At 40.3% G+C, this 17,674-nt stretch overlaps 1 protein-coding gene across 4 annotated transcripts; it reads left to right on the top strand.

The window, feature by feature from the left end:
• The first annotated feature begins 313 nt into the window (after window positions 1–313).
• LOC126397227 (interferon regulatory factor 4-like) lies at window positions 314–9,548 on the top strand. Of its 4 annotated transcripts, none has more exons than XM_050055833.1 (9): window positions 314–388; window positions 544–803; window positions 1,542–1,728; window positions 2,037–2,113; window positions 3,078–3,216; window positions 3,311–3,412; window positions 5,384–5,761; window positions 7,391–7,503; window positions 8,438–9,548. In XM_050055833.1, the coding sequence occupies exons 2-9, from the start codon at window positions 606–608 to the stop codon at window positions 8,597–8,599; spliced, it is 1,356 nt and encodes a 451-aa protein (XP_049911790.1). In that variant the 5' UTR covers window positions 314–388; window positions 544–605; the 3' UTR covers window positions 8,600–9,548. The 4 variants fall into 4 exon arrangements, with proteins under 4 accessions (XP_049911790.1, XP_049911793.1, XP_049911791.1 ...); XM_050055836.1 differs by having other exon boundaries at window positions 330–388; window positions 604–803; XM_050055834.1 differs by having other exon boundaries at window positions 336–388; window positions 547–803.
• Window positions 9,549–17,674: the final 8,126 nt, after the last annotated feature.

The raw sequence follows: 17,674 nt of genomic DNA, 5'->3' as shown, positions 1-17,674 counted from the left end.
ATTGTTACTTTTCGTAAAGCTTTATCATTTCAAAGAATTGTTTTCGTCTCCGTCCCATGATTTTCCATGTCTGCGGGTGTGCTTCACTTGTGACTGACGCTCGCAGGGTTTCCCCCGGTCTCTTACTGGAGATCAGCTCTGTGTGAGCTCTGATAAGCTTCGCAGTACAGAGAGAGAGAGAGAGAGAGAGAGAGAGAGAGAGAGAGAGAGAGAGAGAGAGAGAGAGCGGCAGCAGCAGCAGGTGCGTCCTCCTCAGCATCCCCGGCTCTGTGTCTCCGCCCTCCCTGCTGCTCGCTATAGGCTGGAGGATTTAAGCGCGCCCGCCGTAATGATGAGGACTCTCTGAGACTGATTGATTTCAAAACTTGACGGGTTTCGAGTCTCACAGGTAAGAGCAGTCCGATATACGCTACTAAAGCGCACATCAAGGCTAAGTTAGTCTGCGTGGGAGACCGGGGGTTTAACCTTTAGTGAGTCTTACTGAACGTGGATACACTCATCCTTTCTCTGCTAAACTTGCACTACTTTCAAAACACATATCAGCAGGTTGCACTGCATTACAGGAGCTGACTGTGGAGTTGCTGCGTGCGTGTGTTTGGACAGAGATGAACCCTGAGGTGGATTACGGAGGCTCCGGGAGCAGCGGGAACGGAAAGCTGCGCCAGTGGCTCATTGAGCAGGTGGACTGCGGCAAATATCCCGGTCTGGTGTGGGAGAACGACGAGAAGAGCATCTTCAGGATACCGTGGAAACACGCCGGGAAACAGGACTACAACCGCGATGAGGATGCCGCGCTTTTCAAGGTAAGAGACCCGCATCCTCCTCCACCGATCATCCAGACAATAAAAGTGACTTTCACAATAAAAGTAGGGAAACAGGTATGCAAACTGACAAAAAGCATAATTTCAAATGCTTTTAAAGCCTCACAAAGACTTTAAATAGGCTAATACAAGGGAAAATTAAGAGAAATAATAGACTTTATAATTATGATGCCTAAGTAAAATTTATATAATTATTATTATTTTATTTTTTTTTAAGTTTTTAAGGTCTTATGCTGTAGGCTATTTCGCATTTAATATTTTATTTTATTTTAATTTTTTTTACAGAAAGCATTTTGCAGTGTATTTCTGTATGAAATGTCTTACAACGTTTCTTTTTATCATTTATAGTTTGCAAGTTTGTTATTTGGTTTATTAAATGTCAGAAAATAGTTAAAGATGTTCAACACAAGTTTCCAGACAAAAATACGTCTTCTTTAAAATGCTTGTTATGTCTAAACCCTGAGATATTCAGTTTACTGTCATATGAGATCATGAAAAACAAGAGATCCTCACTTTTGAGACATAAATACTGCTGATTAATTTTATGTTAATTCATTACTCAATTAATTGACTTATAGTTGTAGCTCTCTGCATAAGTAAAGTTTCCTTTTCTTGAGAGGGGATTCACTGGCTCTGAAATACATGCAGGAGTCTCATCCTGTCACGTTAAACTTCAGAGGGTCTTTTTAATGAAAAGTTCTACCGGTGACCTGTCTGCAGGCCTGGGCGCTGTTTAAAGGCAAGTTTCGGGAGGGGATTGACAAACCAGACCCACCGACCTGGAAGACTCGCCTCCGCTGCGCCCTCAACAAGAGCAATGACTTTGAGGAGCTTGTGGAGAGAAGCCAGCTGGACATCTCAGACCCGTACAAAGTGTACCGCATCATCCCCGAGGGTGCCAAGAAAAGTCAGTCCCACCTAAAACACACATCAAACAATACAGCTTTTAAACTGCTGATTTAGCTCAGCACGTGTCAAATGACATGCAGCATAAAGATTGGTGAACTTTTTTGACATGTATGATTTAATGTGCTGTTAAGATAAGAGCTGGAAATTCTCTTCAGTGATTGATAAAGGTCAGTGACTCCTCAGTGCAGTGATAAACTTTTGAAGAGTTGAGAAGGCAAACCACCACTGAAGGTCATGCTGCATGATGTCAACAGATGACTTATTCTACATGTGTTTAGAGTTTTTTATTTTCTGTCCCCCGTATAGGACCTCGACAGGAGGACAGCCCTCTGAGTCCAATGAGCTATCAGGTGCACTCCCCCTATCCTGCCCTGCAGACCCAGGTGATTTTCATACACATGGAAATGAGTTTGTTTCACAGAGAGAGAGAGAGAGAGAGAGAGAGAGAGAGAGAGAGGGAGGTGTGACGTGCAACAGACACAGTGGATAAGAAAGCTTACTGTGCATGCATGAATGACCTCAGATGCACCAGATGACAGGTCACAGGTTCATGAGTTGCATCCCAAAGTCTAACTGATGCAAGTGTTGTTGGCAATGCTGAAATTATAAGAACAGCATCACACAGGACATGAAAGTGTCTTATTTGTCTATTTTTATTTTTTTTTTCAATTTGAGGTTGTGCAAATAATTTAAACACTGTCAGTAACAGGTGTTTTTAATTTGTGGCTTCAGTATGTTATGTATGTTTATGCCAGGGCTAACCAGGAGTTCAGAATTAATTTTGTGGCTAGTCACCAAAAAATTTTATTTAAATTTTTAATCATACGTTTAACTCTAAAACAACGCTTTTGTAAATTTTAGCTCCCAAATGTGGTACAGAGCTGTACTGCACACTGTCAGACATATTATACTGCAGGATAATTAATACGTTCCTTTAGTTAATTTAATTATTATTTTTAGTTATTTTCTTTTTTTGTCTAAAAATATTCAAAATTTATCAGAGACTCTAAAAAAGATATCACATTCAGCTCTGAGTAAAGAACATTGTGTGTAACTGCAGAATTTAAGTTACTAACAAAGACTATCAATTACTATCATTTAATCCTGCTGTGGGGCTCCCTTAATGCTTTTGAAAAGAGGATTTTACGTGACAGCATGAAAACTCCTCGATCACAAGAGTCTTGTTAATTAACGTTTTCAAAAAATCATTAAAAAATAGTTATATGATTATATTTACAAGTTCAATTTGTGAGCTGTAGTATACAGCTGTTCAGTACAATACAGTCAGATTATGTTAATTTTGCATGTTGTGTGTGTGTGTGTGTGTGTGTGTGTGTGTGTGTGTAGATGCCACAGTACATGCCCACACTAGATTGTAATTGGAGAGATTACTGTCAGGACCAGGCCTCCCTGCCCGAGCTGCCCTTCACTCAGTGTCCCTGTCCCCCTCGCAGCCTGCCATGGCAGGGCCCATCCATGGAGAATGGTACAGTATTTAATATTCAATGTAAGCATCAGCATCCGAGGCAGTGCCTCTCTGTGCTTGTGTTGAGCTCTCGTCTGTCCGTCTATGTGTGCAGGATACCAGCTCAGAGCCTCCATTTACTCGTATGGTCCTGCTGACAGCCAGCCCTCGCCTTTCACACTGGACGCCAGCATCAGATCAGCGGAGGCGCTCTCAGGTAGACACTTTCGTTTCCCTTTTTTCCCTCTGCACGCTATGAAATGAGAAGGAGGGGGGTACTGTTAGACCCGGTGACGTCCTCAACTGAGCATTAGATGTGATTTCAGTGTGGCTTCAGATCCTATTTAGGAAATACCTGGAAATATCATAATATGTAATATGTGTTCAAGAATGGGCCTTGTTTATGGTCATATACAGAGATATAGTTAAAATGCAGACATCTCTTTAGGTTTAACTTTTAAACTATGTAGTCTGATTCTAGACTTCATCCATTTAGACATCTGTAAAAAGGCTTGGACAACACTGCTTTGATATTAGGTTAATGCAACTGCAATGTTTTCCCAGTGTTTAAAAATACATTGATTGGCTTAATGAGGGTGCTAGAATTAACTAAAAAAAAACAAAAAAAAACAATCAGGAATATTTTCAGTTCTTACATGTACTGTATGATTCAGTATAACCATTCCCATCAATGCCATGGGCTGGTGTTACTGCACACTGCCTGCCCAATATCACAGCCAGGGATATGTGGTGGCTGTGTATCTGTCTGTCTGTCTGTCTGTCTGCCCCCTAGTGGCCAGAAATGAATGAATGCAGCTTTAATAAAGTTAAGCGAAAAGGCATTAAGACAATACCATAAGCCTGATGGAGGCCCCATATTAAACTAGGTTAAGGTCAAAATATTTTGATGATACTTCAGACGTGGCTGGTCTAACGTCATTGAAATTTACAGAGATGACATATTTTATGCTTTCTGGCAATTTAAAACACTGGACTGATGAAGGCACTGCAGTTTAACTTTGAAGGGGATCTACTATCAAACAGTGCCAAAGTTTCAAATAACGAGGTAAACGTATGTAAATGTAATCTATGTGGGCAAAAACCTCACGCCTCAGACTGTTCTGACTGACTGTACTCGGTTTTCAATTTTTTTTTTTCTACTTTCGAGACAAGTCACGAGACGAGTCAAATTGCGATGGATGTCTTTATATGGTCATCTACTTCAAGCACGCTACTGCAAGTCTTTATATTACATACACTGCTACTACTGCTAGTACTTGCTACATGTAGCTACATGCTAACATCAGGGAAACATGTAACCTTGGTTGCTGAAGATCTGGTTGTGAAGATTTGGTCTAGAAACTCTAATTAGCTATTTTTATTTTTTACATTACAAAGTGCCACCATGGAAGACCCAGTAATGCTGACCAATCTGAGCAGACTGTGCTTTTTTTTTAGGAGGGGGTCTTAAAGAGACAGGTGCTAAAACGGAGCATTTCAGAAAGAGAGTAAATACAAGTGTTCCAGTACAGATAGTATAAGGAAAACAAAATGTTTTTTTTAACATTAAAGCATGTAAACATGTTCCAGTAGAAACCCAGAATACCAGCAAGAACCTGAAAATGAGCATAATAGGTCCTCTTTAACACGTCATAGTTTGAAGTCTGACACAAATCTTGTAACACAGATCAAGCAGAGAGTCCGAATACTATAGCTCCACCCACCTGATGCCACGCCCACACAAGCATTCACACACAGTCTACTTTGTTTAATGTTACTGTTTAACTGTTTGCTGCTATTGACCAGAGAACTTAAGATAACCTTATACTTCGGTGTCATACAGGCCAATATAATAATTTTTCACATGGAAAAAGTTTCCAACTTTGCGACCTACATCTTCATTTACAACTTACAGTATTACCACCTACCAAAAATAACTGAAGCCCTAACAGCTGGCAAATTTAACAAGTTCAAAGCTAGACTGTGAATGCCCATGTGTGATCACTGAGCTGGGAGTAAACCACGTTACAGCAGAAACTAGGATCATTACATAAAATCACTTTAGACTTTAGCGGGGTTGGAGCAAGTCCTAGAAATAAAGGAGCTTGAACCAGTGAAGGTCTGTTGTTTTTTTTTGTTGTTGTGGTTATTTTTTACCTCAACCAATGTCCTCTTTTCCTTCAATCAGACTTCCGCCTGCATGTGTCTGTATATTTCGGGGACACTCTGGTGAGGGAGGTGACAACCTCCAGTCCAGAGGGGTGCCACATTACTCCCTGCTCCCCAGAGGAGAAGCACTACCTGCCGCCCGGAGGTCCCGAGGTGGTCCCCCTGCCTGTGGATGGTCTCTCAGCCCAGAGGAGGGCAGAGGAGTGTCCCCCGAGCCCAACATCCACCCTGGAGAGGGGAGTGTTACTGTGGATGGGTCCTGACGGACTCTACGCTCGGAGGTTGTGTCAGGGCAGAGTGTACTGGCAGGGAGGACTGTCCCAGTATGGAGACAAGCCCAATAAACTGGAGAGAGAGGTCCCCTGTAAACTCCTCCATACGCAGGACTTCCTGACAGGTGAGAAAGCAGGAGAGGGCTCAAACTCATTTCATAATCATTTAATCTGGACAAGATATCTGATTTACAATGATATTAAATGACAAATATTTAAATTTTATATGCTGGAACCAGCAAAAGTTTAGCATCAGGGCCGAGTCCACACTAATGCGGATAGTTTTGAAAACAGGGTTTTTCCCTCCTTCCTTTTTAAAGAAATTCCTGTCCACACAAGCTAATCTCCGCCTATAAAAATGGAAAACACAAATGAAGCATTGTCAAGAGCATGCCAAACCAACAGGCGGCGATGTCATGATAACTATAAAGCCACACAATGAAGAAGAACAACACTGACCAATCAGAAGCATGAAAAAAAAGCTATTCCTGGAAGGCTACCTGGAGCAGTGACCTCCATAGTGCCTTCTGACGCCTCTTCCTCAATATAGTGGAAGAGTAAGTGTACATGTATGTGTAAACATGTAAAGAATTCCTGTAAGCTTAGAGCTAGCACTACTTTGGTAACATCTGAGATTGCATGAAATGTCGCCTCATTTGTGACGCCTCACAAAGGCGAAAATGGCGCACACCCTGACGTCTAAAGCCAAAAAATGTATTTTACAAAAAAACTGTTGTCAGTTATGTAAAACAGAGTTTGTGTGTAGATAAAAGGCCAAAACACAGAAAAAGCTGTTTACAAACACACTCATGTACATGTAGACAACGAAAAACAATGTATTATCATATAGGCCTGTCAATTAGTTTTCTTCAAAATTGTGTACAACTGTTGTACAACTCCATTTTTTAGTCATCAACTAATATGAAAATGTCAAGAAATTGTACAATTTGAGGGAGGACATATGTCCTTTCTGCCAGCTGGTTTTGTTAGGAAAAAGAGTTGCAACTTAAGAAACAGGTTAGTTTGTTGTTCTTCAGTGCAGCAGAACATTTTTTCATCCAAACAGTTGGAAGAATCTTTGAGGATTCTGGAAATACCTTCAGACAAACAGGAAGTGTTGTTAAACACCTATATGAGTTTTTCAAAGTTCATTTTTTGGAAAGTTGGATGCTTAGCTCTGTGACTGAAATCTAATCTTGAATTTTCCCCCTGGGGGATCAATAAAGTATATCAATAATGGCAATACATTAGCCTATGTAAGTAGCACAAACTAGGGCAAATGCTAAAGTTACGGTAAGTCAGCAGTGCAGATTCGAATTCTTTAAAAGTGAAGTTTGTCTGATAAAAACTACAGCTCATTTACTGTAAGCCCCTTTAGATGAAAGCCATCTAAAAACAAAACTTAAGAGAAATAAATCCCCCCAAAAGTTAGTATTACTGTGTGTCAACCACTGTGGTAGACAAATTCTTTAAATTAGTATTTCATGATGAGGCGACAGTCACATGACTTATTCACAGCCACATCATCCCCGCCCACTTGCTAAGCCAGCCCCAGCTGTGTAAAAGAAAAGAAAAAATTGACAGCTAATTGTATTTGCATACATGGTGTGACCAGGACTTTCCATTCGAATCGCCCCAAAGGTCATACCACTTCAAGAGAAATTCTGCTGAATTCATTTGAATCTACCCGTTCACTTGTATTTTAGATATCAAAGCTGATGATGGTTTGTTCTCATCTCTTTCCTGACTATCAGAGATTCAGAGTTATGGCCTCCATGGTCGGCCGCTGCCTCGTTTCCAGGTCCTGCTGAGTTTTGGAGACGAGTGTCTGGACCCGCAGAGACAAAGGCGGACACTTACAGTCCAGGTGAATGTTGACACTATAATACTAGCTGCTGTAATTATATTAAAGTACTGTTTAATTAGCCCAGGCCTCATATTTCCTCATAGCACTTCCTCAAGCATTCACATTAGTTCATTTTTTTTCATTTTGAACTTTTAAAATGTGCTTTGAAAAGTATCATGTAAACAGACTACAGAGTGCAAAAATGAGCTCTGATGATGTGCAACAATATGTCTGTAAACGAGCGTTGCTGTTTTTGCCATCAGAATTTGAAAATTGTACTTCAACAGAAAGTTTCACATCAGCTGTTGGCGTCTTGTTTGTTTTCAAGAATGCCTAAACCATGTCCTCTTTACTAAGTTAGGTATATGTTTGCATGGGTTCACCGGCGTAAGCCAAAAATGATGTTAGCTCGTATTTTGCGAAAAGCACAAGGCTCCGCAAGTTGTAAGTCATCGACATCGTCTAAAACACGCCCATATTAGATAAATGGTTATGATTTGCCTGACCGCAGCCAGGTCGACTGGAAATTCTTATATTCTTATATTGGAATCTGTATTTAGACAAAAAATCTTTACTTAAAGTCCACTTACTAGTTTCACCCCAGAATTTTCAACCATCCACCTTAATGGTTAGAGTTGGTTCATGTGCCTACAATAATGGGTTCCACTATCTCCAGGACCGAGATTTAGATTGAAAGCTCTAGAAAGTTCAAAGTTATGAAACACTTCTTAAATTATGAAAAGAAAGCAGCTCTTTTAGACTTTGTGTTATTTTTACACTTTCAAATCCTATTTTTCACTTCTCAAACCATAACCTTTCAAAACTTTCTTTTCAGGGTTTCAAATATTGGTCTGGATATTTTGATACTAATGTGAGCTCATAGAAACTATCTGCAGTAGAAAATGGTGCAAGTTTAGAGCCTTTCACTGACCCATATGATGTTCCTGTGTTTCAGGTGGAGCCGCTGTTTGCCACCCAGCTCCTGTACTACGCCCAGCAGAGGGGCGGCCACTGCTACCGCAGCTACGAGCACCTGGGAGTCATGGACCACATAAACACCTCCGAGGACTACCAGAGGACCATCACACATCACCACAGCAGCAGCCTGCAGGAGTGATCTTAATAGGTTCAAGTGACTGTTGAAAACTTCAAGATGCAGCAGTGACCTCTGACACAGGAGACCAAGGAATCTGTGAGACAAGAGGGCAAACGTGGGCAGTGTTATACATAGCTGATGGACATTTGGTGATTGTAACTGTTTGCCCTGAAGGGTTCTGTTTGTGTTTGTCAATGTGTGTGGCAGGGACAAAAGTTTCAGTGTAAAGATTTTTTCCTTACTGTATTTTTATGGCACCATGAATATATTTCATATTGACTATGCAAAGAAAACTGACAGCTTAGGTGATTGTACTGTAAAAACTGTGTGGTGAATTTTAGTTCCTTAAGGGGATAGTTAGACATTTTGGGAAATACGCCTTTTCACTTTCTTGCTGAGAGCTAGGTGAGACAGTCGATATCAATCTCATGACAGTGAACATGAAGCTGGAGCCAGGAGGCGGTTAGCTTAGCTTAGCACAAAGATTGGAAACAGGGGAAACAGCTAGCCTGGCTCTGTCTTATGATGGACAGGTGCTGGGAGGTAGATTTTTGACCTCTGGAATTAGCCAGGCAAGCGGTTTGCAGTCTTCATGCTAAGCTAAGCTAAGCTAATCATCTTTTGCCAGTATCTTTATAGTTGCAGTACATCCGTGAATTGTATGGATTTTCTCATTTAACTCTTTTTCTAAATAATATTTTGTTGCCAGACACTATCACCTCCATTTTGTAAATTATGAATGAAGTCTTGTGCCCCGCTGTGTTTGTGTGAGAAACTCTCAGGGATTTTAAATAAGCTTTTATAACTTAGTTTTGCATCGAATATTTTAATTACAAGATGTATTTTTTAAATGTATGTGTCATACAAATCAAATCTGAGAAAGACTTGGAGTGAAAGTTTTGAGCTTGTTTGCCTTGAAGGAGCACATTTCTGTAAAAAAACAAAACAATAAATGGCTTAAGTGCAAAAAGTGACGACCCCTGTTCATAACTGCGTGAGCTCTTCGGGTAACGTCAGTACTATGTGTTCTGTGTCTGAACAGGAAGTGTGGTTCAGATGCAGGATGAGGCTGGTTAATCAAAGACTTCGTTATCACAAACAAATGTGATGACATCACGAGGGGAGGAGAGAGAAGAGGAAGAGGTTGGCCACGCTTTCCGCGCTACGCTGGAGAGAAAGCCTTCCTGGCTTCTGTTTGCAGATTAAAGTCTGTTTCCACTTCCATGGAAAACAATCACAAAAACCCACAAATATATTTGTCACTGCCATGAAAGAATTTACAAGAAGAGCAGGGAAGATGTCATCACTTGATAAGGCTGCCTGTGAAAAACAACTGAGACGGTTTTCTTTGAAAGCCACTGACTAATGCCTTTTCAACATTTAATATGATCCCTACCACAGACTTCGGAAACAGTATATCAGAGCTCCAACTAATGATTATTTTCATTCTCGATTAATGATTTCACTATGGTGTTAATTACCAGATTTATTGTTAAATCAAGAAGTGTAAGAACATAGTAAAGACTATCTTAACTTCTCAGGGCCTAAGGTGACATCTTCATATTGCTTGTGTTTTCTCAAAAACTCATAGCTACCACATTTGTTACGACATAAACCACATAAATACAAAATTATATAGAGAATATTGCCAACATTATCCTTTAAATTTTAAGACATTAAAGACATTTCTGTCAATAAACATGATAATTAACCAATGGTGATGCCTTCAGATATCTGAAAAAATGTCCTGATCTTTTGTGGAACATAACATCATTTAGTGGGAGATACTGGCAGAAATGAAATATAAATATATTTTCTTCAGTGTATCATCACCTGAAAAAAAGAATTGTAGTGTTTTTGTTACCTTAGAATGAGCCGTTTATATCTACTTAGGGAGCGGGTCCTTGTTTATGGACATTGCCATGTTACACCACGTGTCTACAGCCGCCCACAACAGACAAACCAAACACTAAGCCATTTGTTTTCACTTTGGCCACTGTAGTTAGAAGCCCCTCCATAAAGAGCAGCATCAGAAAAACACTGATTTGTGACATGAAAAAAGAGACAATGGGTGAGCACACATTAAAAGGACTGGGCCAGTGGCTCGTCTTCAACATGCCAAACAGCTTCAGAGAAACAGTGTTAAGTTTTTAACACCTGGTCCGTTTGTTTTGGAGAGGAAGAGACCTCCCTGGACTATTCAGCTCCCATTAAAAACCTCCTGAACAATGAACACTGAAGGAATTCTAACCGGAAGAAGTTTCATCTGGTTGCAAAGTGCAATCTTCTTTGCTAGCTGCCACTACATCCCTCTAAATTGTACAAAGTGAACCTTGAAAGCAAAGGAACTTTCACTTTGTCTTAATTTTGGTGGCCCCTAAGAACAAAAGCAGTAGTGTTTCCATGGGCACTACCACCTCGTGTCATAAAGGATCTGGTAAGCACTGTATTTGTTTTGGATGTCAGTAGAAAAAAAAAGAAACAGCTTATTTTAATACAAAATAACTTTTTTTAAACACAGCTGTTTGCAGGATACATAGCGATGAGCTAATGTATTGATTTCTGCGTATGTACAATTCATAACTGTAATGTAACTGGTGAAACAAAGTAATCTTTGTCTTAGGCACCAATGTAAAATTTTTATTCGTATTTCTACATCATATCAATATACATCATACAGTGAATACAATGCTCAAAATATATACCTGTCTTGGAGGAAGAGGGCCAAACAGAATTAGTTTTGAATCCTTTTACATTATTGAATGACCAACCATGGTTGACTCATGTTTTCGCCTTTGCTCTGTCACTTTTTCCAATTCTTTTCTTTTATGCTTTTCTTTTCCTGCCACAGTATCAGCCATAACCACAAATATAGCATCAAAAAACCTCCTTTAAACTGTCTGATGTATTACTGCAAAACTTTTCCTAGAAAAATGTAAACACAGACTCTATTGGCCTCCATGCTTTAAATTGTTTCATCTCCTTTGGCGAGGAATCAGAGCCGGGGACAGACGTTAAGAATAACTATACATAAATAGACAGCATTCTTGTTGATGACCTTCTTTGCTTATGTGGTGGTTAGCACTGTCGCCTCACAGCAAGAGAGTTCCTGGCTCGATCCCTTCTGTGCGGAGTTTGCATGTTCTCCCCGTGTCAGTGTGGGTTTTCTCTGGGTACTCCGGCTTCCTCCCACAATCCAAAGACATGCAGGTTGGGGATTTAATTGCTGACTTTAAATTGGCCAGTGTGAATGTGGGTGTGAATGGTTGTCTGTCTCTATGTGTCAGCCCTGCGATAGTCTGGCGACCTGTCCAGGGTGTACCCTACCTCTCGTCCAATGTCAGCTGGGATAGGCCCCAGCCCCCTTATCCTTGAACATCAGATGTTACACATTAACTGAAAACATGTTTTTGTACGGGGTGGCACGGTGGTGTGGTGGTTAGCACTTTCGCCTCACAGCAAGAAGGATCCCGGGCGTGGGAGCCCTTCTGTGCGGAGTTTGCATGTTCTCCCCATGTCAGCGTGAGTTCTCTCCGGGCACTCCGGCTTCCTCCCACAGTCCAAAGACATGCAGATTGGGGACTAGGTTAATTGATAACTCTAAATTGTCTGTAGGTGTGAATGGGAGCGTGAATGGTTGTGTGTCTCTATTTGTCAGCCCTGCAATAGTCTGGCGACCTGTCCAGGGTGTACCCTGCCTCTCGCCCAATGTCAGCTGCCTGTCCAGGGTGTACCCTGCCTCTCGCCCAATGTCAGCTGGGATAGGCCCCAGCCCCCTTAAGAGGATGAAGCGGTTAGAAGATGGATGGATGGATGTTTTTGTACATTTCAAATGCACAGAAAGTTAGATATTAACCTCATTAATTTGGAATTGCTCACTACTTATTACATTTTACAGGTAAGACAATAAAAATGATTACACTTGGGTATCAGAATTATACCTGAAATATTGCACCAATATATTAGTCATTTTGTGAAATTTCCCATTTAATAAATAAACAATTACTATAAAAAACAAACTATTATGTAGCTGTAAGACAATTTAAGGGTTCATTAGGCTAATGTATTTGTTAACAACTATTACTTTTTCTATGGGCAACCATGTGTAGAGGCTGCTGTATGAACAAATAATGAATGACAATGAAGTAAAATACATCTGTGATAATGTTAAGTATGTCCTCATAGCAGAGGTTACAACTGTTGCCAAATACTGTAAATTAATAAACACTTAATTCTGCCTATGACTACGTAATAGTGGGTTAAAAGCCCTTCATTAAATGTTTATCTGGTGTTTCTAAATGATAAATAGGGGGTTAAAGTTTTACATAAGAAAGTAAAAGAAATATGGGACAACTCCTACAAATGACATAAGATGACAGTGTGACTTCCTGTTCGTTTCTTGCTGATCTTGTTAACTTGTTTTTCTAAGTCCAGCTGCGTCTACAACTGAAAAACAGTCAACAGTCAAGGTGAGCTCAATCTACATTTCCTCTGATGTGTCAAATTTCTCCATTCCTTTTAATTACCCACTCACGGTGAAGAAAAGTCACATCAAAGTCTGAATGTTTTTTTGCAGGTCTTGTCATATGTCTCCTGAATGGAACAGAGTACTGCTGAATACAAAAAGAAATAATAAAAAAAAACTCCCCCTTCTCACCTCTGTTACTGTAAACAGAGAGCGGATAAGGGTTTAGGCTTTGAACTTATTTTGTGAATGAATCCGTGGGAGGGCAGAGAGCTAAGTTTAGAACTCAGAGAATCAAAACAACTCCTGCCTGCCCTGCATGGCTTTCCCCTAAACGTAGATGGGAAACCAAGACAGAGAAAAAGTCTGAGGGACATCAGTGTAGACAATAACAGAAAGTGGTAGCTGACAGTACAGGTGGGGCTTCAAGAAGTTGAGAAGTTGACAATGAATAGGTCAACTCATGTTACAACACAAGAGCAAGTCCACCTTGTCCTTAGATAACCCCCTCGTGTCTTTGTCAAACTTTCTCATGTGATCTGTGGGCGTGTCGCCGTCTGTCTCCTCTGCCTGAGTGACTAGACCTACCACAACCATACCGCTCGCTCAAGTCCCTACACCCACGGCCATATTCACACTTTCTGTTGTCACCATCTTCCTCTGGGATCCAGTACAGCCTGTTCTGATCGCTGGCCTGAATAACTGCCTGCATCGTCCCCCACCCTGCACACACCCTGTGCTCACACCCCTCCCAGAGAGCTAGACGCTGACATGTTAGACAGTATGAGTGAACTGGTGAGCTGGTGCTCCAGAGATGAATTGCTCAAACCCGCTGGTTTGAACCGTGGTAAACACACACCAACTGTCTGCAAATATGCACTGATGCAAAATAATTCACTTGCGTGTGACAGATGGATCGGTAAGTGTAAAGACATAAGTGATCATTTTGCAGATATTTCACAGGGTTGGCCACAATGTCATTAACAACTCTGTATGCACAAAGATGAACATACAGGGAGTATTAATATATTAAGAGTAGTTTCCATGGGTCTGTATTGGTATAATATATAGGTATAACATGCAGGCTTTACCACAGTTTTAATGCTCCTTAACCTCAAAAACAAAGAACATTTTTGCTGAGCTATATGCTAGTATGTGGACAAATGAAAATAAATTTGGACTATATAGGCAATTATTTCAAATTTTTGAATATCACAATACAACAGAATCCATCACAAGCACACCCCGGATTATGTCTTTAAATTACTATGGCGTTGAATTTATTTGACATGAACATGCTAATTCAAGGCATTTGATGAATGTTATGCTCGGCAATGTACAGTGATATAAGATATACTGAAACAATAAATATTTTGCAAAACCATATCATTTGTGTAACAAATTAATGCATTAATGGGATTATTGCTGCACTGGAATAAGGAGATTTAAGTAAGAGATTGTAATAACCTCCACCAAGGAGATTAGGTTCTCCCTCAGTTCGTTAGCAGGAAATTGAAGACTAACTTCTAAACATTTGTTGGTAAACTTTGGTGGAAACCTTAGGCCATGGGCCACAGAAAAACTGATTTGTTTTTGATGTGGATAGTAGGGTTGCAACGGTATGAGATTTCTACAGTACAATAACCGTCTCGGAAAACATTGTGGTTTCACAGTATCACGTATCACAGAATTTATATTATTATCAGTCAGAATGACCCTTAAAGGAATGAAAATGGAAAACTTAATGCTGGATAAACAAACATTCTATTACTATAATTGAAACAATTTTGTTAAAGGAAATATGGTAGTACCTCTTTGAAACCGGTATATTGCTGCAACTCTAGTGGATAGTAACACCATGTGGCCTTCTTTATAGCACTTTACATTCTGATTCATTAGTCTTGAACAGTGACATGTAAAAGCAAACAAAGGATTTGTTATTTTCCATAAACCACAGCAACCATCAGCCAATCAGTGTGATTATGTGATTGTCTATCATTACTGTATCTGCGTACATTTTAATGAAGATCTAGATCAATGTGACTCGTGAGGCCTTTGCAGAGGTATGCGCTCTCTAGGGCCAGTTCACTAAAGGATTGTGCAGCTCTTGCAGCCATCAACCTGCAGAAATAGGACAAGGGGAAACTGCCTGATTCTTCAAGCACCTACAAAAGGTGAAATGCACCCCTAACTGCACTGCCAAGCAAAGAGTGCCTCAGTGCTCCTGTGGCAAAATTTAAATTAGGCAATTAGGTTTCACACAATCCAAATCTCATTTCTCCGGTCATATGCTCAGTACTCCCCAAACACATGCTTACAAAAAAGGACAGTAAAATGCACTCAGCTGCAAAATATGATGGTCATTTGATCTGTAATATCATTAGTGCGATATCTTTTTATGAATCTGACCTTGATACAGGGTTGCAAGTGATGCACAATTCATGGTGCTATCATTTGCCCCTCTGAGTCTTTTCTAAGACTCTATAAAAGACAAATATCACTCACATTACACGGTGAAAATTAAAACAATAAGATAAAAAAATACATACATATATGGTCAAAATTTCATTTACTGAGTAGTTAAGGAAGTACAGTATCTCACATAAGTGAGTACACCCCTCCCATTTTTGGAAATATTTCATTTTATCTTTTCATGGGACAACACTATAGAAATGACACTTTGATATAACTTAAAGTAGTCAGTGTACAGCTTGTATAGTAGTATAGATTTACCTTCCTCTGAAAATTACTCAAAACACAGCCATCAACATCTAAACAGCTGGCAACATAAGTGAGTACACCCCACAGTGAACAGTGGGACAGGGAGAGTTGTCTTGGTGCTCTTCCAGCATGTGTGGCACCTTGGCGAAAAGCACCAAGACAACTGTTCCTTGCTTACAGTCAAGTATAGTGGTGGCAGCATCATGGTTTGGGGCTGCATGAGTGCTGCCGGCTCTGGAGAGCTCGGTTCATTTAGGGAAACATGAATTCCAAGCAGAGCATGATCGCCTCTCTTCAGAAACTGAGCTGCAAGTTTCCATTATCAAGTTTTCCAACATGATAATGACCCAAAACACACCTAGTAGATGACAACTGCCTTGGTGAAGAAGCTGAAAGTGAAGGTGATGGACTGGCCAAGTATGTATCCAGCCCTAAACTCACCTGTGCACCTGTGGGGCATCCTCAAGCTGAAGGTGGGGTAGCGCAAGGTGTCTTCACATCCATCTGCTCCATGATGTCATCATGGAGGAGTGGGAGTGGATTCCTGAAGCAACCTGTGAGCTCTGGTGAATTCCATGCCCAAAAGGGTTAAGGCAGTGCTAGGTAATAATGGTTGGCACACAAAATATTGACACTTTAGGCACAATTTGGACATGTTCACTGTGGGGTGTACTCACTTATGTTGCCAGCTGTTTAGATGTTGATGGCTGTGTTTTGAGTAATTTTCAGAGGAAGGTAAATCTATACTACTATACAAGCTGTACACTGACTACTTTAAGTTATATCAAAGTGTCATTTCTATAGTGTTGTCCCATGAAAAGATATAATGAAATATTTGCAAAAATGGGAGGGGTGTACTCACTTATGTGAGATACTGTAGAAGATGAACTGAAGTTTAAGATGACACATTTCTTCAATATTTTTCTTCAACATTACTTTCAAAACAACAAAAAAGGAAAAGGGCCTGAAGCAAAAGTCTGGGCATCCTACCTGGTCAGTGCTTAGTAGCGCCCCCTTTGGCAATTATCACTGCCTCTAAACACTTTTTGTAACCAGCTCAGAGTCTTTCAGTTCTTCTTTGGGGGATTTTCACCTATTCTTCCTGCAAAGGGCTTCTAGCTCTGTGAGATTCTTGGGCTGTCTTGCCTGCACTGCTCTTTTGAGGTCTATCTACGGATTTTTAATGATGTTTAGGTCGGGGGACTGTGAGGGCCATGGCAGCAGGCTTACACCTCTTGAGGAAGTCCATTGTGGATTTCATGTGTGTTTAGGATCTTCAGCTTTTTTACAGATATTGCGATGTTTGCTTCCAGAATTTGCTGGAATTTATCTGAATCCATTCTTCCCTCTACCTGTGAAATGTTCTCTGTGCCACTGGCTGCAACACAAGCCCAAAGCATGATGGATCCACCCCGTGTTCAACAGTTGGACAGGTGTTATTTTTACGAAATTTTGCACTCTTTCCTCTCCAAACATGAGTCCAAATTTTTTTTTTAACTTCACTTCACTGTCATATATATATATATATATATATGAAAAGATAACGGTAAGAAACATCATATATATATATATATGTTTTGCCTACCACATATCCCTAGTCCAAGGCCTACTATACATGAAGAAGCCATCTAAAGGTCTCACATAGTCATCAATTATCACTGAAAACATAAAAAAAATCACCAAAAATTAAGCAACCAACCTCAACTTTAAGGTCAACATGGACAGGAAGTCCTGACAGTGCTCAGAATAATGGAAAGATTCAACCCTTAAGAGTTCCTTGAAAACTAAGCAGCTGTGATCTGCTGATGAAGAATGTGTAAGACGGTCAGACGAACCCGAACAAGCAATTAAGTGGACCTTGAGCAGAAATTGCTGTTGCTTTAACAAACCAAACCAAAAGAAAGCATCAC

This window comes from Epinephelus moara, chromosome 10 (genome assembly GCF_006386435.1).
Source record: "Epinephelus moara isolate mb chromosome 10, YSFRI_EMoa_1.0, whole genome shotgun sequence".
Classification (NCBI taxonomy): domain Eukaryota; kingdom Metazoa; phylum Chordata; class Actinopteri; order Perciformes; family Serranidae; genus Epinephelus; species Epinephelus moara.
This window is presented reverse-complemented; position numbering and strand designations above follow the sequence as displayed.

Bases quoted from the DNA above. Each gene is read 5' to 3' on its own strand.
- LOC126397227 (XM_050055833.1), top strand. From the start codon at position 606: ATGAACCCTGAGGTGGATTACGGAGGCTCCGGGAGCAGCGGGAACGGA. The intron at 3,217-3,310 runs GTACAGTATTTA...CTATGTGTGCAG, and splicing joins GGGCCCATCCATGGAGAATG to GATACCAGCTCAGAGCCTCC. The intron at 5,762-7,390 runs GTGAGAAAGCAG...CCTGACTATCAG, and splicing joins TACGCAGGACTTCCTGACAG to AGATTCAGAGTTATGGCCTC.